This window comes from Melopsittacus undulatus, chromosome 1, assembly GCF_012275295.1.
Source record: "Melopsittacus undulatus isolate bMelUnd1 chromosome 1, bMelUnd1.mat.Z, whole genome shotgun sequence".
Taxonomy (NCBI): Eukaryota; Metazoa; Chordata; class Aves; order Psittaciformes; family Psittaculidae; genus Melopsittacus; species Melopsittacus undulatus.
The window spans coordinates 79,942,876-79,965,341 of record NC_047527.1 but is presented as its reverse complement, the minus strand read 5'-3'; the positions used below and the strand labels follow the sequence as shown (position 1 = coordinate 79,965,341).

General features: G+C 37.4%; 1 protein-coding gene across 1 annotated transcript in view; it reads left to right on the top strand.

Annotated features, from left to right (window-relative positions):
* The window catches only part of CDH10 (cadherin 10), a 63,396-nt gene extending 46,733 nt beyond the window's left edge, over positions 1-16,663 (top strand). The window contains exons 7-11 of the mRNA XM_005149947.3: positions 2,504-2,640; positions 4,937-5,058; positions 11,066-11,174; positions 14,498-14,749; positions 15,589-16,663. Of these exons, the coding sequence (XP_005150004.1) occupies positions 2,504-2,640; positions 4,937-5,058; positions 11,066-11,174; positions 14,498-14,749; positions 15,589-16,082 (1,114 nt within the window). The 3' untranslated portion in view covers positions 16,083-16,663. The remainder of the gene's footprint in view (positions 1-2,503; positions 2,641-4,936; positions 5,059-11,065; positions 11,175-14,497; positions 14,750-15,588) is intronic.
* Positions 16,664-22,466: the final 5,803 nt, after the last annotated feature.

Sequence of the window (22,466 nt, the reverse complement as noted above, 5' to 3'; positions counted from 1 at the left end):
TTTGCTTTGGTAGATGAGGTTTGGGTTAGGGATCAGTTACGCAATCTGGACATCTATAAATCAATGGGTCTGGATAGAATGTACCCATGGGTGCTGAGGGAACTGGCGGAGGTCATTGCTAGGCCACTCTCCATCATCTTTGGTAAATCATAGGAAACGGGAGAGGTGCCTGAGGATTGGAGGATGGCAAATGTCACACCAGTTTACAAGAAGGGCAAGAAGGAGGACCCGGGTAATTATAGACCGGTCAGCCATACATCCATCCCTGGAAAGGTGATGGAACAACTTATTCTTGACTCCATCTCTAGGCATATCAAGGATGAGGGGGTCATTAAGAACAGTCAATATGGTTTTACCAGGGGGAAGTTGTGTTTGACCAACCTTACAGCCTTCTATGAGGAACTGACTAGGTGGAGGGATGATGGTAGAGCGGTAGATGTGGGTTTTCTTGATTTCAGTAAGTCATTTGATACTGTCTCCTACAGCACCCTCCTAGATAAGCTAAGAAAGTGTGGGCTTGACGATCAGGTGGTGAGGTGGATCAAGAACTGGTTGAAAGGAAGAAGGCAGAGGGTAGTGGTCAATGGGGCAGAATCTAGCTGGAGGTCTGTGACCAGTGGAGTCCCTCAGGGGTCAGTGCTGGGACCAGTGCTGTTTAATATTTTCATCAACGACTTGGATGAGGGAACTGAGTGTACCCTCAGCAAGTTTGCTGATGACACTAAACTAGGAGGAGTGGCTGACACACCAGAAGGCTGTGTTGCTATTCAGGGAGACCTGGACAGGCTGGAGAGTTGGCCAGGGAGAAACTTGATGAAATTCAACAAGGGCAAGTGTAGAGTCTTGCATCTGGGGAAGAACAACCCCATGTACCAGTACAGGTTGGGGGCTGACCTGCTGGAAAGGAGTGAAGGGGAAAGGGACCTGGGGCTCCTGGTGGATAAGAGGATGACCATAAGTAGCAATGTGCCCCTGTGGCCAAGAAGGCAAATGGCATCCTAGGGTGCATTAGAAAGGGTGTGGTTAGTAGGGCAAGAGAGGTTCTCTTCCCCCTCTGCTCTGCCTTGGTGAGGCCGCATCTGGAATATTGCATCCAGTTCTGGGCCCCTCAGTTCAAGAAGGACAGGGAATTGCTTGAAAGAGTCCAGCGCAGAGCCACAAAGATGATTAAGGGAGTGGAACACCTCCCTTATGAGGAGAAGCTGAGGGAGCTGGGTCTCTTTAGCTTGGAGGAGACTGAGGGGTGACCTCATCAATGTTTACAAATATGTAAAGGGTGGGTGTCAGGATGATGGAGCTAGGTTTTTTTCTGTGATATCCAGTGGTAGGACAAGGGGCAATGGGTGTAAACTGGAGCATAGGAGGCTCCACGTGAATATCAGGAAGAACTTCTTTACTGTAAGAGTGACAGAGCACTGCAACAGGTTGCCCAGGGAGGTTGTGGAGTCTCCTACATTGGAGATATACAAGGGCCACCTGGACAAGTTCCCGTGTGATCTACTCTAGGTTACCCTGCTCTTGCAGGGGGGTTGGACTAGATGATCTTTTGAGGTCCCTTCCAACCCTTGGGATTCTGTGATTCTGTGATTTATATTATTGTATGTGGTGGAGTGAGCAAACAAAACGTTACAGACATTATTTTCATATTATAGTATTCTTTTTCATTTGGTTCAGCTTAGTTAAATACTGTAAATAAATCTAGATGAACTTAATGAACTATTTATATCACTCATAAAAGTTCATGGAAATATGAGCAATTGTTTCTGTTACACTGTACAAGTGTAATAGCAGATCTTTTTTTCTAATTGGGCACAATTCTGCCAGAATCCTATGTTAAATTCCACATCAAAGGTTCAATCCTAACTTTGAACCCAGTGATAAATATTAGGGAAAAAATAATAAATAAAAAAGGAAAAACATTGAAAAGAAATAGAAAAATGGGTTTTGCCATATTGTATTAGTAGATTTTTTTTTGCCTGTGGAAGTACAGCAACTGTAGCAGCACAGAATGTCCCTTGACATAACTATATTCTTGAAAGTTCTGCATGTGAACTTTATTTAACTTAACTTTTTCTTTAAACTTGAGCTCTAGTAAATTAATACATTCTAAAGTACAGAAGCAGAGCTTATAACAGTAATTTTGAAAAGCTCATAAATTAGCTGTCAATCTCAGTCTGAAGGAACAGTACATCGGAGACAATTTTCCTTTCAGGTTAAAAAATCCTGTAATTGTTATACTGAATTTCTGACTTTTTTTATGATTCTCATATGTCTATAAAAGCTCAGATATATTGTATATTTATTAAATTCTTGCAATTTTTATTCCTCATTCTATGGAATTAACCTTGAGAAATTTTATAAGTGTTTATAGAAACTAAATATATGTGTTCTCAAAACTAACCTTTGTAATGTAATACATAGAACCTAAAAATTGTATTGACATAAGCTTTCCTCCATTTTCTATCATTATGACAATACTTTTCCTTTCTTTATCCATATTTAGGTTTTCTCTGGATCGTCATACTGACCTTGACAGGATATTTAATATTCATTCTGGGAATGGGTCCATCTATACTTCTAAGCCACTTGACCGTGAGATATCACAATGGCACAATCTTAGTGTTATAGCAGCTGAGATCAGTAAGCCAATTTGGTCTCTTCTTCCTTTCAGTTTTCCTTAGCCTGCAAAGTTTACAGCTGTGATTTCATGAGAAAAACACTCTCTTCTTTCCATCCCGCCCCTTTCTATTAGATATTCTGGGGAAAGTAAATTGGGGGTAGCTAACAACAGCTGTCTCCTTGTATCTTTTTCTCACCTACATCCAACACTGATTTTTAATGTTCAAGTTCATTCTGAAATGAACCAATTAAATAATTCTGGTTTATTACTTTTCTTTGAGCACAATGACATGCTTTTGCTCTTAAGGTAGCAGAGGTCAGGATGATAATCTATGTTTTTGTCTCTACTGTTTTCCTTATTTCCTTAGAAATAATTTCATTATCTCTTCCTATTGTATCTACACTTACAGCTCTTGCAATCAATACATCTTACAAGTTAGGTTCAATTAAATCCCAGTGCTGTAGCATTTCTCGGAATATTTTCATGTTAAAACTACAAATAGGAAAGCAGAAATCCTCCTAAGCCTGCTATGTTATTAACTAATAATAGTTACCCAAAAGAAAATTTTCTAAGGGACAAGGCTCTGATTTTTTAAATCAGCCAATGAAGATCACTTGCATTCAGAGACACTGGCATTTTTTTAGGGTTAATTCTGTATCAGTCAAAAAAAAAATTAAAAAAATGTGCTCATCAGCAGTGAAACAAGGTTGGCAAGAGCTACACTGCAGGGAACTGAATGGAACATTGTCTCCAGGCAATTACCCACCCAGCCTGCCTGTTCCTATTTCTACAATACAGACTAATAGGCTGGTTGTACTGAGCACACCTGATAGCTGTATTTTGGGGTTTTTTAAGCCTTTTATTTGGTTTTCGCTTTGTTTTTTTTCCCCTTCACGGTTCATTGTCCTGAGCTTACAGTCCTTCACAGTGCTGTCCAGCATTGTACAAGTACTTTTCAGAAGTATTTATATAATAAAAAAGCTTAGTATCCTCATATGATTGTATCACAGTGCTAAACATATTTCCTTGTAGGGATACTTTATACACATTTACATTTTGGACCTACTTGGAGTGCTGGCAGTCTCTAAAGTGGTATTTTAGTTTTGGAGAAAAATGTGAATGAGGAGATTTAGGTCTTTAAAAATATTACCTGTAAACCATGACACAGTGGGAAAGCAGTGTTACAAACAGAACTTATTTGGAAAGTTAGTACAAGAATGCAAGAGGCTGTGAAAAACAGTGCCTGAAACCTGACATTTTAAACAATTCAGGGTGTCAGAAAGATCCACATCACACTCTTTAGTGAAGGTGTTATTAATAACTTAATGCCAGCTACTCCTGAAAGTTTACTGCTTTATTCGAAGTAGCTTAAAAGGAGAAAAAAAAAAACAGTAATTTTGATTCATCTCTACTGTTACTTATCCCATTCAATTAAAGCTTCAAAATAATTTCCAGCAGAATTCCAAGGAATTCTTTTTTACTCCCACACATTATTTCAGATTCTTGGTATGGCAGCTAGGTCACCAAGTGAGAATAGGGACACTTGTATTCCAGAATTAACCTATACTAATGAGAACTCAAGTAATAATAAAGGTTTGGCATTTGACAAGAGGGAGAGGTTACTATTCTTGTTTCTTAACCTAAGGTCTGAAAATTTACATTAACATTTTTTATGGTACTTTAAACATTAAAACTCTGATTCTAATCAATTTGTTATCACATTATTTGGGGGATGCTTTTATTGGCTTTGATGGAATTTCTTCCTCCTTACTAAAACACAAGAAAGGAAAATCAGGCTTGAAAATTTTTCAAAACATGTGTGCATGTCATGGTTTAAGTGAACTCTGCCTCAGCCAAAAGCAGCACAATGCTCAAAGTCAATAGCATCTTTTCTGTGTAAAATAAATCACAAGTAAAAACCTTACAGCAGAATAATACTCTTGAGCCTACCAAATAACCAAATTTGTCATTACAGTAGTGGGCATACTTTTCATATACTATATTTGCGTAGATCATTAGCAGTTGCAGTCCCTGTTTTCATGTAGAAATCTTAATTGCTCACTGGATACCAAAACATCTTATTTTTCAGGAGGTCTGATGCTATCTGGTATCAGTTTGTATGCTAAATTTTGACCTGTTTCATTCCTAATCTTGCATGACTTCCCTGCCCATAGCAGGGGGTGTTGGAACTGGATGATCTTAAGATCCTTTCCAGCCCTAACCGTTCTATGATTCTATGACTATTGCTCATGAAATTTGTAAGAAACCAGAACACATTTAGTAGGAAAATAAACTCTTTTTTTTCTCTTCTGTCAGACAACCCCAAAGATGCTACTCGTGTTCCTGTCTATGTAAGAATTTTGGATGTTAATGACAATGCCCCACAGTTTGCAGTATTCTATGATACTTTTGTCTGTGAAAATGCGAGAGCTGGACAGGTATGCCTTTGATAAACACTTCCCATTTTCCAGTTTTGCTATGGCATTTAATTGTAGATCATGCCTGTCACCTGGGAGGAGTCATGTCCGAAATAGCTTTTGAAATGTTAAAAATGAAAGCAAAGTAGCTCTGTAGATGAGGCTTAGAGTGAAACATCAATATATTACAACAGCATCTGTGTGTGAATTACCACTTTCCTTTAGCTAACGCTATACTACTGTTAAATCCTCACTAGGTATATTCAATAGACATGGTCATAATTAGTTTTGCTGTTATCTTCATCAAGTAGGATGTTACATGCAACTACAAAATGTTTGATCTATATTTTCAAAAACTTAACATATTCCAGATATATTTCAATCTATGATAATGGTGATTACATACATTTACATCTGTCACACCTTTTTTTTATGTTAGACATATTTTATTATAGCACCAAAAATTGTGAAAACATACTTTTTTTTTTTAACTGGAGACATAATACTTTGTATTTCCTCTTAGAGGATACAGAATGTGTACTTCAATTTAAGTGTAATGGCTGAACTGCTTATTATCTAGCTCCTAATAGGCAGCTTCTTATTAGAACTGTTAAAAAACTTTTTTCCTATTACAGCACATGTCCAAGAGTACAGTCAGCCAATAATAAATCCCTTAAAATGACAGCAGTAGCACCTCGGTGCAATCATTTCAGCACCTTTGAACAGAATGTGGGAGAAGTGCCAGCTTATCTTAGTTGTCTAAGTCCTACATTTGTGGCATTCAGGTTGTATTACAAATTTTACATTCAGGTTGCCATTCTTATTTCTAAAGTAATATCAGCTGGAAATTAGAACAGGCCCAAATTCATAAAGCATAAGATATATAATGGTACTAAGCAAGGGCATTTGTCTGGCATGACAGTTACAAGAGAATTCAAGCTGTTAGGTGAACAAAAATCACCAGCTAAACATTTAGAACTTTTGACAGTTGCAGTGTCTTCTATAAATTCTAAAATAATATTTAATAATTTTCAGTATGAGATATGGATTAAGAATTGTAAAATTAAAAGCACTGAATTTTCCTCTTCCAGTTTCATGAAAAGAATTCTGGGTAAAAAAAATAAATGCATTAATCCACAGATTTTACTCTGTCCAGGCAACTGACTATAGAGGTAACAGGAAATGTTCACTAGGACAATTATATTATCATATAAACATGTTTTGAGGAACTCCAATTTTTCTGAGCTATCCAGAATATTCAGATCAGTATAATTTAGAATATCAAAGTTATTTTTGCATTCCACTGGTTTTCAATTTGCATTCAGAAAAAGCTGTCAGTTAAAAAGTTGAAGTAACCCACACTAATCATTTAAGGCTAAAATGAAAACCTAAGTAAATTTTATGTATCCATAAATGTTTATTCAAATTGTTACAGACCTCAGCAGTGCCTCCTTTATCAGGAAAAAAGTGCCAAGTTTACTAAAAGGCTTATAAACTTTTTTTTTAATTAAAAAAAAATCTAAGTTGCAAGTGATTAAAAAAAAAATCCACAGGAAAAGAAAGAATTGCAATGCAAGATAACATGAATAGTCCATTTGAATGTAATTATATTCTTCTTGCTTACGGGCAGATCATAAATTAGACTTGTGATTTTGGAATTCAGGCTGTCCTGAGATTGAATATGACCAATCCAAACTGAACATGGTGCTCTAAGTTTGATTCCTCCCACATTTATGCTAACTTTTTTTCCTTTCACCTTTTCATAATTATGTTTGATCTACAATCAAATTGAAATCTTCTGTTAGATCACTGAAACTATTATAATATTTCACCATTCATGAATTCTGTGGTATTCATTTAAACATTTCCTGTCTCCTACTGACAAATATTTTAATGAATATTATAGCTTTCCAGTTTCATTTTCCCTTGAAATTTCCATTTAGTTAATTTTTGTAGAAGTATATATAGAATATATACACATGTATAGACACATATATAGACACACACTATAATATATAGAGATGTGTGTCATTTAATGGTGGTTGTTCTTTTGACCCCTCAAGAATTCTGGTGTGTTGACATAAAGAGACAGACATTCATAGGAACTGGAGAAGGCTGACTCAATAGGAGTTGAGGGGAAGAAAGGAGAGAAATTCCCAGACTGCTATAGCCCTGTACACAAATAAGTTCAGCTGTCCTCCACCCCTAGGTGAAAAGAATTAGGAGCTGGCCATCTGGGCATGGCTTCCCACTGGTTTTGTTAGCTCCCAGCTGCCACACATCTGGCAGCTCAGCAGCCAAATTCAAAGATCCTTTAAGGTAAAAGACAGGAATCAGTGTAGAAAACAGAATTCAGTCCTGCTTTAGAGAGACTGTACATGGAAGCTGAGTGTGTCTTTTCTACATACTCATTTTCACTATAGTAGTGGTCAGAAGACACACCCTTTCTTCTCCCTTTGTAAATGACCTGCCAAAAGAAAAAGAAGACATGAGTTGACCTTGGACAGCAGCTAGGTGCCCACCCAGCCACCCGACCAAGAGAAAAAGACAACAGCTGCTGAATCCTCAACCTCTTCTGCCACTTCTTCCTCCTCACACTTTTCCCAACTCCACTGTGGGTATTCCTCATAGGCTGCAGTCTTTCAAGATAAACCTGCAGCGTGGGGTCCTCTCCAGAGCTGCAGGGAAACTTCCGCTCCACCGGGGTCCCTCCCGGTGCCACAGGGGCATCTCTGCCGGGCGCCCCGAGCCCCTCCTGCCCTCCTCCTGCTCTGTCCTCGGGGCTCGCAGGGCTGTTTCTCACCCGGTTCCCCTCAGCCCTGGCTGCCGGGCACCGTTTGCCCTTCCTTACCCAGGCTTTCCCCGAGGCGCCCGCCCGTGGCTGAGGGGCTCAGCTCTGCCATGCGGTGGGGCCGTTGCAGCCAGCTGGGACCGGCTGTATCACCACCGGGCAGCGCCGACCACTGCGCATAGGGAATGCCCGGGCAGCGTCTCGATGCTGCTGGTGCTGACAGCACACGGGCGCCTGCACCTGATGCAGGTATATCGTGATGTTTAAATGAGAAACTGACTAGTTTTCTTTACTTCCCTTTGGTTGTTCACCACTTTGTCCTACTCTAATACTGTGTTGTAGATGACCTTTAAGGCAGATTTTACTGTCTGCATTTCCTGTACCACACTGGGATGCTCATTGTCTCCTTCATTTTGATCAGAAGCAGTGAAATAAAGAAGAGTGGAGGAAACAAGTAAAGCAAACAGAGCTATGGGGGGGGGGGACCAAACAAAAAAAAAAACCCTAAAAATTAAAAAAAAGAAAAAAAAACAAGAAAAATCCAGATTCCAGACCTCAACCCTCTCTCAAACAGCTGTAATTGTCTTCAAGAAAGATGGAGTAGGCTAGCAAAAAAATCACCAAAATAACCTATATAATTGATTACATCTCTACTTTTATTATTTCTCAGCAATGCAAGAGGAATCTGCTTTCCCTCTTGCTCGTTTGTATGTTGTGGTTGTATGTGTTGTCTGAAGCTTGCTTCATGTACAAGCCTTGAAAGTGCACAAGTGATCATGCAGTGCTTTTAAAAGTTAATAGAAAGGTGCTGCTGCTCACTTCAACGACCAAAAGCCAACTCTAAATAAACTTCACCCACACTGAGCTCCCAATCTGGTGAATAGCATGCTCCTTGTGGTGATATACAGGAGGAACTCGAGTGCACCAGTGACACTGCAAGAACTTCCCATACTCAAACCGATGAGTACTTGCTCTATTGGAGTGTTTATGTGGCCTTATGTGCAAAGCAAATAATGCATTTGTTTGTGATGTATTTTGCAATTTAGAAGTGCTGTAAATGTCACAATGTATCTAAACATTTTCACTAAGATCATCCTTAAAAATTTGCCTTTTAATGAAATATATCAACAAATAAACTGACATCATGTAGTATTTAGTCAACCAAATGTTTGCTGGCATTTTTTAATTATTCTTACATTTTCATATCTAAATGAGGCTTGCAACAAAAAACACATTTTTTTTAATCCCCAGTGCAAGCAAATTAGCTGAATTTGCCTCCAAATTATTTAATAAGGTTAAACATGATCATTATTTGAACAGACAAGTTCCCAGAGCACTTTAATTGCTACAAGTGAGGGATGGAAGAATTAATAGGAGTTTTTTTCTTGCTGTCTGTTGTTCTGATAAGGGATAATGGTTGGCAGTGCCATACTAGGTGAAAAATCCCTGTAAACTGTAAAAGATTTTAGGCTACAAAAAAAAGTTCTACATGCTCCTTTTAAATTGTATGGACAATCAAAACTGGAAGAGTTGATTTTCACTGACTGCATTCATGGTCTTCAGTTATGAAGTAAAATGGACTACTGTTTTCTTGACTTAATTTCTCAAAATGCTCTAAATATTTATTTGCTAATTGCTCACTAAATAGTTAAAAGGTTCTTTACTTAAAACCAAGTAGTATTCTTTGCTTGGATTATCTGGGATTTTTTTTTGTTTACTAAGTTATTAGATGTTTATATGAGAAAACAAATTTAGAGAAAGACAAAACTCCAGCTGAGAAAGCAAGCAAGATGCTGTATTAAAAGAAATCCAGCTCTTACCTCATAAATAAATTTGTTGGTGTATTCTGGATGAAAAGAAGTTGGGAATTAATAATGCATTTTTAAAGCAAACAGGAGTACTTCGTAATTATTGATGTTAAAGGTGATCAGTCCTGACAAAAGCTGTGATACTAAGAGAAATGGCTGCATTTGGAAGAACTGGAAGAGGAAAAACAAGGTTTAACAAGTATGACACAGGGAACAAGTAGGGTAAAAAAATCGATGTAATTCCATGCTTAACAAAACACTGCAATTTAAAACAAGGGATTAGAAATGAATAATAAAAATTATCTATGCTAAAGGTCAACTTATTTTTTACAAGGTTAATGTAGGAACATAACTGAACATTCATGCCTGCTTGTACAAAAATTCAGCCATAGGTACAGTTTTTATCGCTATGGTATAAAAATAAACCACTCTGAAATAAAGCAATAAATATGGAAAACAATGCATTTCATATGAAGACAGGCTGAGAAAGTTGGGGCTGCTCACCCTAGAGAAGAGAAGGCTGCGTGGGGACCTCATAGCAGCTTTCCAGTATCTGAAGGGGGCCTATAGGGATGCTGGAGAGGGACTCTTCATTGGGGACTGTAGTGATAGGACAAGGGCTAACAGGTTGAAACTTAAACAGCAGAGGTTTAGACTGGATATAAGGAAGAAATTCTTTACTGTTCGGGTGGTGAGGTACTGGAATGGTTGCCCAGGGAGGTAATGAATGCTCCATCCCTGGCAGTGTTCAAGACCAGGTTGGATGAAGCCTTGGGTGATATGGTTTAGTGTGAGGTGTCCCTGGCCATGGCAGGGGGGTTGGAACTAGATGATCTTAAGGTCCTTTCCAGCCCTAACTATTTTATGATTCTATGATAAAGGACATTTTGACAGAAACTTCAGTGAAAACGCACACACATGTCCTACACACACACACACAGACACACACACACATACACACCCCGATAGACACATGCTGGTAAAGGGCTTGCCATTACTTCCCCCTAAATACCCAAACTTTTTTGTAGGCACTGCAGAAAGCAATCAATCGAAGTATTGATATGACCTGATCCATCTTACTTTGAGATTTGTGACATCAGAATTTCATTCCATTCTGAGGTGGTACATCTGTAGAGTCTGCTACAGTGTTTTACAAGAGTTGAAATGTATATAATCCAGCTGGCATTTTTCTTCTCAGGAATCTTACTGGGGTATTTTGGTATATTAATAAATAGAAAAATCTTGATTTTATATACGCTTGTTAAACGTTTCTTCAGTTAATATGACCTACAGATTAAGTCAATATGTGTATACCTTGAATATGAAGTTGTCTTAACACTTCTTGTCATCTTAATCATACAGCTGTGTCAAAAATGTAGTTGTATTTGGGCTTTTTGTTGTTTGTTTTTCTTGTTTTTTCCCCCTGCAGCTTATTCAGACCATAAGTGCAGTAGACAAAGATGACCCTCTTGGTGGACAAAAATTTTTCTTCAGTTTAGCTGCCGTTAACCCTAACTTCACTGTTCAGGATAATGAAGGTAAAATTCATGCCTGTTTCACAGAAAGAGTTTTATTTTTACTGTCTGGCATACATTCCTGGAATATGTATCTGCTTTTGATGTCTGTCAATATACAGAAAAGCTGTTAAGGTTGCTGCTAGCAATAATAATAATTTTGTGTGAATGTCTGTGGTTTGGGACATCTACATTTCTACATTTTTATCTGTGTAAGGAAGGCAAAAATTAACATGGCAAAAAGTAGCATGGCAAAAATGTGATAAAAGAAGTTATAAAGAAAATCAGTAAAAGTGTTTGGTGTGAAGAGCCAGATGAAATGCTTGACCAAAGGAGTCAAAAAGATTTCAAAAACAGCTTCAGCTGACAAGTTCAGGTTTTTCTCTTCACCCTTCTGTTGCATAGTTCTGATTTCTACAGTCTGCTGTTTTTCTTCTTCGTGACCATTAATGAAAATAATGGTTCTGAGCACATAGCCACTTTGACTTTTCGTTTGATCCTTTGTCAATCTTTCTTTATCAGAGAAAATTTTCAGAAGGTTCTGTCTGGGGGAGTAGAATTATGCACACATTTTGTCTTTCATTATCAGTATGACTAACTGAGAGGGCTCTAGATTGCAGAGGAAATAAATGAGGGAGGATATGGTATTGGCCTTCATATGTGTTAAAGGCATAAAGGGGATAGGAACAGTACTCTGTTCCTAATGAAGATTTCAGGAAATAACAGGCTGTAAACAGCAGCAGAAAAAAAATTGTAACAATAGAGAAAGCAAAGGATAAAAATAGTTTTGGTACTTTCTAAAATCCCCAGCAACGGTAATTTAAAGATGTCAGACACAGTTTTTGATGCTGAGTGAAAACAAATACCCCAAACCAATGAAGTCTGCAGTAAAGGAAAACTTTGTGCTTCACATTGTGGAAACTAGGGAAAAAAAAAAAAGAAAACCAACACATTTTAAACAAAAAGAGCAGACTTTGGCCTCTTCAGGAACCTGCTTAGCAAGGTTCCATGGGATATAGCCCTAGAGGGCAGGGGGGCCCAAGACTCTTGGTTAATATTCAAGGATCATCTGCTACAGGCTCAGGAGTGTTGCATCCTGACTAGAAGGAAGTGCAGCAGGAGGGCCAGGAGACCTCCTTGGATGGATAAGGAGCTGCTGAGAAAAAAATCACAGGAAAAAAAGAGGCTTATACAAGGTGGAAGCAAGGATAGGTGGCCTGGGATGAATACAGGGATATTGTCTGGGAAATTAGAGACCAAGTTAGGAAAGCTAAGGCCCAATTGTAGCTAAACTTGGCTAGGGATGTTAAAGATAACAGGAAGGGATTTTATAGGTATGTAGCAGCTAAAAAACAGGCTAGGGACAACGTAGGCCGTATGCGGAAGCTTTTGGGAGAACTGGCTACACAGGATTTGGAGAAGGCTGAGGTTCTGAATGGCTTCTTTGCCTTGGTCTTCACTGGCAAACGCTCTAACCGAAAACAATGCATTTCATATGAAGACAGGCTGAAAAATTTGGGGCTGTTCACTCTAGAGAAGAGAAGGTTGCGTGGGGACCTCATAGCAGCTTTCCAGTATTTGAAGGGGGCCTATAGGGATGTTGGAGAGGGACTCTTCATTGGGGCCTGTAGTGACAGGGCAATGGGTAACTGGTTATAGCTGAAACAGGGAAGGTTTAGATTGGATATAAGGAAGGAATTCTTTACTGTTAGGGTGGTGAGGTACTGGAATGGGTTGCCCAGGGAGGTTTTGAATGTTCCATCCCTGGCAGTGTTCAAGGCCAGGTTGGACAGGGCATTGTGTTATATGGTTTAGTGCGAGGTGTCCGTGCCCATGTGTCGTGGTTTAAGACCAAATCTGCACAGTACGCTCACTCACTCCGCCCCTTGCTCCCCCAACTCCCGGAGAGTTAGGAAGGAGAATCCAAAGAATTTAGCCCTCATGGCTTGAGATAAGAATGGTTTAATTGCTGAGGCATAACACAAATCACTACTGCCATTACTACTACAAATAATAATGATAAAGCTAATAAGAAGTGAAAAGAATACAACACCTCACCAGCCACCGACCCATAACTCACTCCACCCTGCCCGGCCGAGCACCGTGTGCTGCCTCCTCCATTTCCCTCCAGAGCTACACCCTTCCAGCTCCCTCTCCTAGTTGCATCCTGGGCATGACATGCTATGGTATGGAATACCTCATTGGCTAGCCTGGGTCAGGTGTCCTGTCTCTCCTTCCTCCGGGACTCCCCTCCTCCCCAGCAGAGCACGTGCTCAGAAAAGGCCCTGAACAAAAACACCCGAGCAGTACCTCAAAATATGCTCGCTATCAAGCAACTGTTCCCAGCCCAGAAGTCAAAACACAGCACTGCACCAGCTACAAGAAGGAGAAAAATGACTGCTACGGCTGAACCCATGACACCATGGCAGGGAGATTGGAACTTGATGATCTTAAAGTCCTTTCCAACCCTAACTATTCTATGATTCTGTGATTCTAAGAGATCCACAAGTATGATGAAAATTAATTTTACCTTCTAAGGAAGATAATATGTATTTTCTCTGTTTTGTACTAAAAAGTTAACAATTCAGGTGCAGGCTCGCACTCTAATGTCGTGGCCGTAGAAGAAATAGGCTCTCCCTGCTGTTCATTCCGTCTCTTCCTTTCCTGCCTTCTGTCCCCTTAGTGAACAGCTTTTGATACTGCAGTATACTGCATGCAGTTAAGATTTGTCTGCTGCAAATAGAGATCAGTAAATTCACTTCTCAAAATGGTGCAGGGAACCTACTATCTTTCACATTTTCTGAATTCCTAAAACAATTTTTACCCCCAAAAATATACTCCACTTGCAAAGGTACATAATTCGTTGTTCTACAGTATGTTGAATATGCTTTGGTGTGGAAAATCTCGTACTGAGTTTGCAGCTAGTGTTCCTATGGGTGTTGTCAGAGATGATCCATAGAAATAATCTTTCAGAGCAAAGTTCATGTTGAACAGTGTGAAGTGGAAGGTATTTTTTCTCAGTTGGCCTCTTCATTTCAGGAATTCAGCCCTGAACTGGAACTGTGTCTTCCACTGGATGCATTAATATATAAAACATTTTAAGCTTTGAGAAATCCTCTTTACAAATCACACTCAAAGGTGGTGCAAAGGCACAGAGGATCAGGCCAGATGTACATATAAATTCATAAATAGCTTTCTGATCAAGTGGCAATGTTGTTAGGAAAAGAGGTATCACTATGATATCAGGAACAGTTTCAAAATGCTACTAATTGTGTAAAATATGGTTTGCATGTACTGTAAATATTTATATTCATATACTCTACAACAGTGTATTTCAATCAATCTAGATAACACTGCCAGAATTTTGACAAGAAGGAATGGCTTTAGTCGACATGAAATAAGTACTTACCTTCTGCCAGTGGTGATATCAGACAACGACTACCCAATACAGAGCAGCACTGGCACACTGACCATTCGAGTATGTGCCTGCGACAGCCGGGGGAACATGCAGTCCTGCAATGCTGAGGCCTTGCTTCTCCCTGCTGGACTCAGCACAGGGGCACTGGTTGCCATTCTCCTCTGCATTATTATTCTGCTAGGTAAGAAAAAGAAAGGCATCCTTCCTGCCATGAGCTGATGCTTCAGGCCTGATTCATTTTACAAAACTGTAGGTTGGGAAAATAAACGATTGTGGATTTTGTAAGAAGAATTTAATTGCAACTTGAAGGAAAAAAAAATAAAAATCTGTTTGTCTGTGAATTGGGCATTGTAAATAAGAATTCCAGTTCCAGACTGTTAAAACTATCAGTGTGAAACCAGAAGCTCATTGTTGTTCTTTCATCAAGTTGTCAAAAAATGATCAGAGAAAAGGAATAGCATAATCAAAATACGTGTCTTTCATTTTAATAGTTTTTTAAGGGAATGTCTCTTTTTTATTTAAATAACTGTACGGAGTCAGCATGCAGTATATATTTCAAACAGAAGATGCCCGTAAATAGTTTTTTTTACTAGATTAAAGCACTGCCTATCCAGCTGTAGTAAAAAAAAAAAAAACCTTAAATTTTGTAAAACATCCCTTTTGTGTTAGAATGTCACATAATGACGTATAATTCACCTCAGATCAGTTTTTAACAGCATACTTTGAGCTTAATAAAAGGGGAAACGATATTCAGAATACTCCTGGCTATTTTAAAACTCACTGAAGTTACAGAAGGAACATGTCAACAAGCTTATGGTTCTGTAAAACAAAGCGCACAACGTGTGTGCAAAAAGCACTTTTTGATATAGACAGTAATGTACTACCATAAGCATACCATATACAGATAGATGTGTTTATCCATTTATTAGACAGAAATGAACTGGTGAAATATAGCTCTTGTACCCAGTGGACTAAGAAACTGTTAGAGAGATCTTTACCCATTATTTCTTTCTCTCTAAGTTATTGTGGTGCTGTTTGCTGCTCTGAAGAGGCAACGAAAGAAGGAGCCTTTGATCCTCTCTAAAGAGGACATCAGAGACAACATTGTGAGTTATAATGATGAAGGCGGTGGAGAGGAAGACACTCAAGCCTTTGATATTGGCACACTGAGGAATCCTGCAGCTATCGAGGATAAGAAGCTTCGACGAGACATTATCCCTGAAACATTATTTATACCACGGAGGACTCCTTCAGCACCAGATAATACAGATGTCCGAGATTTCATTAACCAAAGGCTAAAAGAGCATGATACTGATCCTTCTGCTCCACCGTATGACTCGCTTGCAACGTATGCCTATGAAGGGAATGATTCAATAGCTGAATCCTTGAGCTCCTTAGAGTCGGCTACTACTGAAGGGGACCAAAACTATGATTACCTGCGAGAATGGGGCCCTCGGTTTAATAAGCTAGCTGAAATGTATGGTGGAGGAGAAAGTGACAAAGACACTTCTTAACCTACAGTAGGCTACATTTTTGTTTCCTTTGAGCGGAAGTAATTTTACAGACACCTTCTGCACTCAATAGTATTTAATATTCAGGAATATTTTCCTGCCACTCAGCACAATGGTTTCCTTTTAAAATTTGTTTAAAATTTGTCCATTAATGTAATTCATCCTTTCTAGTAGGATACCACTTGGAATATATACAGCATTTTATTTAGCCACCTTCCAAGAGCCAAAGCTACGGAATTCAGTGTTGTTCATTTTAGTAAGTAAAATAAGTAATATCTTACCTTCAGAAATTTGAACAGGGTGATAATCCCTTCAGCAACCTCATGTACAAGCTGCTTCTGTTAGGTACATGTCCTATCCTTGCAAGTGCAGCTTTTAAGATGGCAAAGAAGAAAAAATCCAGTATGTCCTGTTCTGTACATTAAAATTAAAACAAATGTACACGTGGTGTTAATAAGTGTAATATGAAGCTGGTTTAAAAAAAAAAAGTTTGTGCAACTTCATTTCATCAAATTCTATCTGCCAATGTTTTATATTTATATTTTTGTATTTATTTTTAAAAAATAAACCAGTTTTTACAACTATATTGATATTTGCCTACCTGTTCTGGCCAAGAATTCCAGGCTTGAAGAGAACGTGAAATTTCTCCAATGACAGCATAGCCAACAGTAGCTCTCTGCTGCAGTATTCTCCATACATTTAAAACAGTCTGAAGTGCTTGCGTTCACTGGGAGAGGACCAAGTTACAGACCTACTTGCTTGCTCAAAAGTTTTTCTTTCTACACTTGCCATTTTAAAGGGAATTTTATTTTATTTTTGAGCTGAACTAATGATATTCTGTTCTAGAAAGATGAACAAAATTGTCTCAACTGGAATTACCTTATTGTAAAGACATGCTGATACATGTAGTCCTCCCAAACACAGAAAATTAATCTAAAATACTGAGTTTATTTGTTCTATAGTTCTCCATTTTGAATCATAATTGTATCACCAGACGTGATCTGTAACTTAAATGCGTAAAGTCTAAAAAGATACTTAAACATTTTTAAGCACTAGCCTTTCCCAAAGACAAATCATTTGATGACAAAATACCATGTGTTCTCTGGCAGCCATCTGAGTATAAACTAGCCTCCTTTGAAGCCATCAGGCTGAAGCTGACAAAATCTCAGAAAAAAAATAACGTGCACACACTCTCACACCCCCCTGCACCCTAATTTATTGAGTTTTCTGATAGTTTGGAAAAGTCTACTGAAAAGAAACTGGAGTAACTAGCCAACTGTAGCAGAAATCATACTTTAGCTATCACAAAAAAGTAGGTATTCCAAGACATTTGAAGATGTCTCTTTTTTCTTTCAATCTTTGTATTATGCAAATCTGTTTGGTAAACAAGTACAGCATTTCTAAGACATTGCTGAAATGAAATAATTTCAGAGGAAAAGCAGGATGGTATATGGTCTTATTTACCTATTTATTATGGGAGAAGTATATGTAAAGAATCATCCCTTCTCTGTCTCTCTTAACTTCTTACTAGCATAAAATCAACATATACTGAAAACATTAGTCCCGCCAAAAATTCAGTGCTGCATTCTTATTTGATGAGATATTTATTCTCCTTAATGGAGTGATTAAATCCAATGAAGCTGAAAGCTGAATGCAATACCATTATGAAAGCTGTGCAGTGGAGACCAAACTTTTATTGACTTGATATCAAGTTAAACTATTTGATCTATTAAAAAACTATGAAGATTATGGATTTTTCTTAATGTCACTCAATAATACTTTCATTAACCAAGGAATTTTTATATACCTGAATAGAAAATAATTCTGAGAATATTAAAAAACATTATAGATAATCAGCATTACAAAGCTTTGTAAAACTCTTACAGGCCATACAAGCAGCGGATCTTCTCTGATTATCTAGTGAAAGGGACCTAATTCTTTCTTCTTTCTTAATCTCCATTTGTCATTCAGCAGCATGCAATAGAAAGAAGCAAATGAAGAAAATTCATCTATTAGACACATAAATAGCCAAAAGGCACACTTCCAGTAGTGTTTGCTGCCTGCAGTAACACTGAGACAATTGATACGCCACATATTTAACTGAGTATGTATTAGGACAGAAGATAAAACAGGCTGTAATACAGCCTATTTTGAAATGATTTTTAAACTTGGGATTCACCTCTTTGTTTATAATAAGATTTTGGTTAAACAAGTCCAGCCAACACATTGAAATATAACTCAGTAAGAATCCCTGCTTTGTTTCCAGAAAGAAAAAAAAATGCACACATCTCCGTCACTCCTTAAACCCATCAGCAAATGTCAAATTAATTTTGATTTGCATTACAGTAGGTTTTTCTTTTAATAATAACTGTGGAATATTTGTCTGTCACTACTTTTAAGGAAGTTATTTTATAATCATTCAGTACAATATGAACTTAGTATTTAAAATTTAATCTTGAATGAATTATTCAATAACATAGTATTATATATTGTGGAACTATATAACAACATATAAATCTATAACTAAAATTATTATATAAATAGTATAAATGAAAATTTGTTTTTACCCTTTGCAATATCCTTGGAGTTTTATTTCCCAGTATGTTTTAGGAGAAGGAAAAAAACATAAATTTCAGCACTATGCATGTTACTGTGCAAGTAGCATTTCATTGTGCAAATATATAGCTTTTTACCATACAACTACTTCAGTCTAGTGAAAGTGGGCATAGGAATATGCAGTACCTGTGCAGACAAATCACAAAAAAACATTTAGGAAGTCATAATTCATTCTTATATCTAATTTATTTTAGGAACTAGAACTTTTAAGCAACTGAGTCCAGTTCTTAATATTACATAAAGTCACAGAATAGTCCACAATGTTCTCCATGCTTTTACATGATAGAGATGAGTCACAACAGCTTAGTCAAATGTAAGGCCACATGTTAAAAGTCATGAGGATCAGATGTCATGAAAAGGTAGGAGAAAGGAATCAATGACACTCTGTCAATGTCTTAGAACCTTTTCAATAGTAAGGAATTGGAAAGTAAAACTCCCAGACAGTTCAAATTGGAGAAAATGTAAAACAGGATATCTGCTTCGCAAGTAGTACCTGCTAAGCCCTGCCATGTGAAATTCTATGAAACTGAACAAAATGCAACAACGTGCAGTAAACCAGGCTCTAGTGCTGTTTAGTCTGAATAACTTTTCTATGCATTCTCATGACAAAAATACGACAGGACCACACCAAACAATGAGAAAATACATTAATATTACATTTCAGGTGGAACCTACAAATGACTTACAAAATAGATCTTACGAATTCAGAAACATATCAAAACTATTGCAGCTGAACCCCCTACATTATTAGCATTCTTAGAATCTATTGCAAAAATTTATTTTTTCTTCTTTTTTTTTTCCCAAGAATTTATTTTGTCAAAGGAGGCATGTACAAATCCTTATGTTAACAACAAAAATAATGATACTTCATAGAGCCTTCAGGGAAAAGGTTAATAATACAAACTGTTAAAACAGACTTTAAAAAAGGGAATAAAATAAGCACGTAAATCAAGAAAATCCACATATTAAACATTATCAGGTGATATCCACCAGTTGATAGTCCTGTCTATATTTTTCACTCATTCAGTTACAAGGTGTCAAATTTCCACCATTTTTTTTGTCTGACCACATGTAACAGTATTCCCAGGCCAAACTGTTCAGGAATTACATTATTGTCTGCCAAAAGTCTACCCATCATTCTTCTCACTTATTGTCCAGTGTGACTCTATTGTCCTTGAATTAGATATTCCTATAATGTTTTATTAATTTTTTCTTATGCCACCTAACACACGAACTTGGAAGAAGAAAAACCAAATTTACTATCTTATTCTCCTTCAAGCCTCTTATAAATCGATCCTACTGGACTAACTACAAAAATACCTGTTAAGGGCTACTAAGCTGCTCACTATGCTCATCGTGAACAATAGAGATGAATCCAATCACTGCTCCAGTTTGTTTCAGACTGATTTGCCTTTATTCTAACAGAAATATTTTTTTGATGGTGTTCTAGGCTTATGCAACATTTGGGAAAAAGTAACTATTTTCTTTTGGCCCATCACTAACTATTCAAAAGACGAATGGACTTCTTGGGAAACTAGCTGATAACATATGTGGTATAAGCATATCACCTAAAGAGATTAAGCTTCCTTACTTTTTGTCAAATGAGTGAACTAGAGGTCTGACTATCAAAGTTCCCAGAAGCCTTCAAACATGGTGTTATTACTATAATGGTGTTATCACTATAAAACTCATGTAAACAGCACAGAAATCACCAACAGTAATCTGTTTACAGCAAGATGAGCAGAGAGATCTTCAAGCTAAAACAATTTTTCTTGTTCATAACAGTCTTATCTATTATGTCCAAAACCATTATGTAAATTGTAAACAAAAGGAGATAATAGCAAATATAAGGAGACATGTGAATACATTTTTTTTTCCAACAATGAGCTTCTCTATTGCCACTCCAGTTTTTTTAGAGGCTTTTTCAAACTCTATTTGAATATGCTTGAACTGTCTGAAAAGACACATTTCACATAAATGAAGATTTATGTGAAATACCATAATAACAACAAGGGAATCAATAAATACAAGAAGTTGGAGATAATAATTTTTTAAATTTTTTATTTTGTTTTCATTTTAAAGGGATGTAATAGCTATTAAATAAAAATATAATTTTAAACTATTTTTTTCTGAATGTGAACTATTTTTTAAATATTTCAAACCAAACATTTAACTTTTGAGAAAATTTCATTGTCTCTAAGTTGCTGTCAACCTCAATAAACAATGAAAAATAAAAAACTCTCTGAAAAAATATATGACAAATACTTTTTCTTTGATTTTTGTCTACGAACCAAGCATCTGATATATTTTGAATTTGGCAAAAAAACTAGTGAGCATTTCTATTAGTGCTTGCAAAACTGTAATTTCATTATTGATTAAGCATTAGAAGAAAAATATTTTCTAAATATACTCGCACCCATGCTTAGGTACTGTGTGTGGAAACTTCCAGCAAGCTTCTTTTCTGTCTGTCCCTTTTGGGGAAACAGAACACATTTTCTGTAACGTTCATTAATATTGTAATGTTCATAATGTTCAAGTAATACTCATTAAAAGGTTAAAGGAAAGCCAACAGTTATATCTAGAAAGTATCTTTTATGTTCCAAACAGATTATAGGATGACAAAGTAGTGTGACTTTTAGCTGTACAGTCACATAAAATATAGAAAATCAAAGAAATTAAGTAATCAGTTACTCCTGAAAAATTTTGGAAGTCATAACACTGTTGACAAACTTTAATTTATGGAGGAACTTCGGTATATTTAACAAGGGTGCATAAAGAATGTCTCCATTAGAATGCACATCTCTAGTATGCATCTCCCCTCATGAATGCCATCATTGTAAAAAATTACAGATGTCATGAACATTTGTCATTTTGGCTGGTTTCCATAGAGTATAGCAATCTGATTGTTCACAAGGAAAGAAGATTTGGTTACCTTCAGGAATATCATTGACTTGCTATGAATCATGGCAGTCACAATTTTTACGTGTAGAGGAGGAAACTAAAAATTTCATAGTCTGCTTAGATATACAAATGGTGCTTGATAAGGTATCTCATCAAAACTCCTAACGAAATTAAGCTGCCGTTTAATAAAAGTGAAAGTCCTCATCTGGCAAAAGACAGAAAAGCAATGATCGTAAATATTCAACAATCATAGTAAAAGAAGGCTAAAAGCGGAACAACTCTGATAACACACAGATGTTTTAGTTGTTGCTAAGTAATGTTTACTCTGATTAAGGACTTTTCAGTCTCATGATCTGCCAGGGATGAGGGGAAGCTGGGAGGAAGCAGAGACTGAACACCTGACCCAAACTAACCAAAAGGGTGTTCCATACCACAGCACGTCATGCCCAGTATATAAACTGGGGGCAGTTAACCTGGAAGGGCTAGATTGCTGCTCAGGTCAGGCTGGGTATTGGTCGGTGGATGGTGAGCGGTTGTATTCTCTTCCATATTATTTCCGTTAGCATTATTATTACTGGTGATAGCAGTAGTGGTTTGTGTTATACCTTAGTTACTGGACTGTTCTTTTCTCAGCCTGTGGGAGTTACATTCTTTTGATTCTCCTCTCCACCCCTCCGGGAGCAGGAGGAGTAATAATGGGGGAGTGAGCAAGCGGCTGCGTGGTTCTGAGTTACTGGGTGGGCTTAAACCACAGCAACTTACTACTTTCAGAAGACTAAGACTGGAGATTACCCGTATCTCTGCCTGGCATTACTATGACTGAAGATGACATATATTTCTGCCTGGTATTACTGTATTTCAGGGAAAATG